Source organism: Penicillium arizonense (genome assembly GCF_001773325.1).
Source record: "Penicillium arizonense strain CBS 141311 chromosome Unknown PENARI_contig261, whole genome shotgun sequence".
NCBI classification, from domain to species: Eukaryota; Fungi; Ascomycota; class Eurotiomycetes; order Eurotiales; family Aspergillaceae; genus Penicillium; species Penicillium arizonense.
Genome location: NW_019173538.1, coordinates 1 through 2,761, shown reverse-complemented (window position 1 = coordinate 2,761; position 2,761 = coordinate 1). Strand labels below are relative to the sequence as shown.

The 2,761-nt window shown below is 46.8% G+C and overlaps 1 protein-coding gene across 1 annotated transcript; it reads right to left on the bottom strand.

The window, feature by feature from the left end:
• Nucleotides 1-1,864: 1,864 nt before the first annotated feature.
• On the bottom strand, nt 1,865-2,731 carry PENARI_c261G04270 (uncharacterized protein; the record flags this gene model as incomplete). Its single annotated transcript, XM_022638233.1, has 1 exon — nt 1,865-2,731. A coding segment is annotated over one exon (867 nt), but the record flags the coding sequence as incomplete, so codon positions are not given.
• Nucleotides 2,732-2,761: the final 30 nt, after the last annotated feature.

Below are 2,761 nucleotides of genomic sequence, written 5' to 3'. Positions count from 1 at the left end.
TCGCCAGTGAAGGGCGCGCATTTCATGTAGATCTCACAATTACCAACACGGTTAAACCAAGCGCAGAGCGAGGCGCAATTCCGGGCTGAAATTCGGACAGCTAAAGGCCGATGGAGTGGATTACTCCTTTTCTTAGCGCCAATGTGCAGTTGAAATCGAAGGTTACTTGAACCGTTGAGACCCCTCAGGATTTTTGTCATCACAAAAGTACCGGCCAGCTTAATTCCGTTGTCCTCCTGCTCAAAATAGTGCTGCAGAAGTTCACGATGCGTAATTTGCCTCGGGCCTGTTTGATTGCATTGTTTAAATGAGCGAAGTGGTGAACCGATAAAAACCTTGAAGTTGACTGAAACGAAGTGGAAGACCTCGATCAACTTGGTTGCGATGATTCACCGTTCCTTGCATGGTGTGGCATGAGATCAACGACGAAGCGGATAGAAATGGCTTTCTGTGACAAGAACAAAGCTACTAATCTACTGTTCTTGCCCTACGTTCCCTTAAGAATGCAGGGCTCGCTATGCGACCCCATTGATCTTTCAAGTCACTACTAGAAAACCTGAAAATTGGATGTCGGTCTGATTTTTCCTCGACTCAACACTGCTCTCGGTAAAAAAGATAACCCCAATTATGGCCACTCAACCAAAACCGAAATCAAACCCAACAGACGCGGTTAATCAAAAAGCGCGCAGGCGAAGAAACACGCTTTTCAAAAAAGTCTCTGAGTACAGCACGGAATGCGATGCCGACATTCATCTCATTCTTCGCATGAAGAAATCTGGGAAGATGTATGTTCTGACCTCAAACTCAAGAAATTGGCCTCTTTCTGACAACCAGTTAGTAAGTTCGTCTTTATCATCGATGTTGTCGCTATGAAGATATTAACTCGATCTCAAGATATCGTATCACCCTACACCAATCCTGAAGGTTCTAGATGGCCCAAAGTCCAAATCGTGAGACTTTGTCATGTTGTCAATAAATTTCACCCTCAATTTGAAAGTTCTTCGTAAAGGATACCTCGCGAATTCTCGGTCGACCACCCTGCAACTATGATTATTCCCAAAAATTTTCTTTTGTTTGATTATTTCTATTTGCTCTGAGAAACGATTGATCTCCCACGGATTTCTCTTGCACTATGGCTTCACTTCGGAAAAGGGACTGTCTGGGGTACATCCCAAATAAGCACAGGTTTCTCCAAGCAACCGCGTTATTGCTCCCTTGGCCAGATTTTGAAGTTCCATGTAGATGTGGTATAGCAACGTACGATAGAATCGGTCTATGGGTTGCGTGATATGAAAGTCCAGGTTGACGAAAGGACGTGCAATAAGTTCGCCGTCTCACATAATAAAAGCCGTAACAGTCAGTACACTTTAGTATTTCGCATTTGCTCTCACCTACCATATAAGAATGTTCTTCATTTGATCTAGTACCCATGCACTAGTAGACGCCATAGCCGGGCAGCTCGACCAGGCTACATCCGGTCGGCTGAACCGGAAGGATAATGCCAAATATTGTTTGACGCCAAAACTGGGTGTGAAGAGAACAATTGTTGTTTCAAATTTCCTGTCTCAACTTTCTCACAGACTTGCATATTACTTTTTTATTTCATCCCGTTCTCCGTGTCTCCCACTGACCTGTCGCTCCGACATATCGATATCACATTCACCTAGCAAGCGCAGAGTCGCATTGCCTCCATAAAGATTCACCAGTTACATAGTCTGCAAAGTCTTCAAATCAAGCGTCACGGCCGAGCTGTCGCTAGCTAGCTAGCACGGTTATGCCTGATAATCCATGTCCACCACCCGCACCACGCTTCTCAGCCCTTAACAAGTTCAACGAGACCCAGCCTGCATTCTTGGCAGGATGCTTAAACATCGAATTTGGGCGAGAATTCAGATAGACTCAGTTCCAGTGCCGGCAGAGATTCCGATGAGCCAGTCGTACGGGTGCTTGAATGGCTCTCGGGGAATGTTTCTGAGTACGAACTGTCTTTGGAGGGAATGATCTTCTTCCCGGACAAATAGCTCTTCGCCCCGTGGTATCTATGGACCAAGTTTGGCAATTTGAAACGGCGCTGTATCTTTTCATAAGTCGACGCAGATTGCATTGTCCTCTCTGGTTCCGCAGATGACCGTGGAAGGCTTCGATCAAAGAGATTCATATCACATGATCGGCGCTGCTCCCCGGATCCACTCTGGCAGGTGCAGGGGACGGCCACCGAGCAGAGACGGTTGAGCACAGAAAACTCCAACTTCAGCTTGACGCTGTACACCACCGTCTTGAAGCTCACTTGAATGTAGTGTAGTTTGTATTCCGCCACCAGGAGGAGAATATTCACGAATACCACGATGATATTGATGCAAATTAGATGGATGATGGCGTTGCGGCTCTCGCGACCTCGGAACGCACTGATAAGTCTGAAAGCACGAACTGCTTCGTATATGTAAATGCCGCAGATGACGAAATCTTGGATGCAGAAGCCCGTCAATTGGATTCGGTCGAATATCGCGGCAGGTTGAGCAAAGCGTGCGTTGCCGTTGTTGAGGAGAAAGAATAAGACGGTCATTGGAATGTGTAGGATGCAAAAGTTCGTGAGTATCATCCACAAGACCCAACGCACCTTTCTCGCATCGGCGAAAACGAGATGCAGGCGCGAGTAGAGGACGAGGGCTTGGCCGGTAACCATAGCGTACCATCCAACTATGAAGGGGATGGACGTCGCGAGATTGGATGACTGAGACAAGAATCGTGCCATGGCAGGAAT